Source organism: Chaetura pelagica, unplaced genomic scaffold (genome assembly GCF_000747805.2).
Source record: "Chaetura pelagica isolate M959 unplaced genomic scaffold, ChaPel_1.0 scaffold69, whole genome shotgun sequence".
NCBI classification, from domain to species: domain Eukaryota; kingdom Metazoa; phylum Chordata; class Aves; order Apodiformes; family Apodidae; genus Chaetura; species Chaetura pelagica.
The window spans coordinates 6,812,736-6,814,588 of record NW_009970724.1 but is presented as its reverse complement, the minus strand read 5'-3'; the positions used below and the strand labels follow the sequence as shown (position 1 = coordinate 6,814,588).

Sequence of the window (1,853 nt, the reverse complement as noted above, 5' to 3'; positions counted from 1 at the left end):
AAAAAAAAAAAGGGTGATGAAAGTGAAAAAAAAAAAAAAAAAAAAAGTTGTGAAACTGGTTTTTCAGTCCAGGACAGACTCTGCAGGCTCGGGGCGGCAACGAGGGGCTCGGGACCCACCGGCCGGAGCTGTGGGGTTTTTAAGTCTTTTTTTAGTTTATTTTGGAGACATAAAAACATGCAGAGAAAACACTCCAGATTGAGGACACTGGCCCGAATAATAGATCATTGAACTTTAGGACGCCTGTTAACTTCCTACACAAACATACTCAACTTTTGTCTCGCTAATCTGCCCTTGATCAGCAGTTTAAATGCTAAAGCTTTGTTACCCAGGGGGGAGAGGAGGAAAAAAAAAAAGGAAAAAGTACAAAAGTTTACCAACCATAGGAAAGCAGCAGAAAAACGAAGCGCACCGCTCTGGGTACAGTTACTCTGTCCGTCCCCCAAAACTGCCACCAAAGGCATTTTTCACTTTCTAATAAATGCTTTATGCAAGCAGGACAACCGAGAGATAATATAGGAATCAATTCATAAAGCTTACTCTAAACCGATTAATTTGTTGCCTTCAATCCAGAGCCCAATAAACTCCCGGTGTTCCTCTAGTCACTTATACTATAAAAAGATCAAGTTATTTACTGCCAATTAAGCAGCATGTTTTGTCTTTGTCCCTTGTAAGCCGTGAGTGCTCATGCCGAGGCATCTGGCTATCTACTAAGGACCTTCAGGCTGATACCTCCAGAGCAGCGAGGACGAACTTTTCCTGCCACTGGCCCAACTTGGCTGCAGGAGAACTGAGGCCGATCTTAAACACACATTTCCTCAGAAAGAGTACCTGGAGGTATGTCCAGTGACCGCACAATAAACCAGAAGAACTGCACCAATTAAGCTGTAACAAAAACCCCGAGACTTGGAAAGAAAACCACTCTAAAAGCCATTAGCATTGCATTTATCCGAACGCATCATATACCTTTATGTAAATTGATTTCTGATGCATTTGTTCAAGGAATTGCCTTTTGTTAGTTTCCAGCTACAGCCTAAATGAATCTGCATTTCCTGCTCTGAGTCTTTAAACCGTTTCCCTACGCTTTAAATCACTTCGGATTTCTTAAAAAAAAGAAAAAGACTCCCTACCACCACCTTAGCCTGTCTTTGTAAAAGGCAAATATATATATAAATATAAAATGGGAAACGTTACACTGAGAAAATCATCCAGTAACCCCATTAAGCTAAAGCTCTTAAGGACAAGCAATACCTTAATGCTGATTAAATCTAAAAAGATGAATCAAGAGGACTGACCAGAAAGTGACTCCCTTGATAACTAAGGACGGGCCCTCATCAAGTTTCATTTAGAGTTGGGGGGAGAAAAGCTTTTAACTTAAATAGGCTTACTCTAGTAATTACACAGCCAAGCAATTTAGGTCCTGGGATAGGAGTCAGTGAAATAGAAAGCAGAGCTAGAAGCTAGAGGCAAAATAACCCCCCTTTTTAACAGCGTCTCTGGTGTTTTTTTAATGGAGACCAAGGGAGGGACAGGCAGAGAGCTGGCAATTTGTACTACAAAAATGGATGCTTAATTCATGTCTTGGTTTTAATTAGGTGATTCACCGGATTTCTCCTGGACTGAAACAAAAGACCGTGTGGGGGGCAGGAAGGGAACTAGAGAGGAGAGAAATAGAGAGCTCACTTTGATCTTTTCTGCCACTGTTTCAGAATAGTGTTTACTACGGGGGAAGCGGGTGCCCCAGCCCTCCCCCTCCTCCATTCACAGCCAAGGCAGGCAGAGCCCTTTCCCGGCGGCAGCTGGAAAGGGGGCACAGGAAAGCCGCCCCGAGCAGCGGCCGCAGTCAGGCTTTG

At 43.3% G+C, this 1,853-nt stretch overlaps 1 protein-coding gene across 1 annotated transcript in view; it reads right to left on the bottom strand.

Moving 5' to 3' along the window:
• LMO4 (LIM domain only 4) overlaps window positions 1–1,853 on the bottom strand; it is a 103,369-nt gene that overhangs the window by 13,230 nt on the left and 88,286 nt on the right. The window contains 1 exon segment of the mRNA XM_010006744.1: window positions 53–128. Coding sequence (XP_010005046.1) covers window positions 53–128 — 76 coding nt within the window.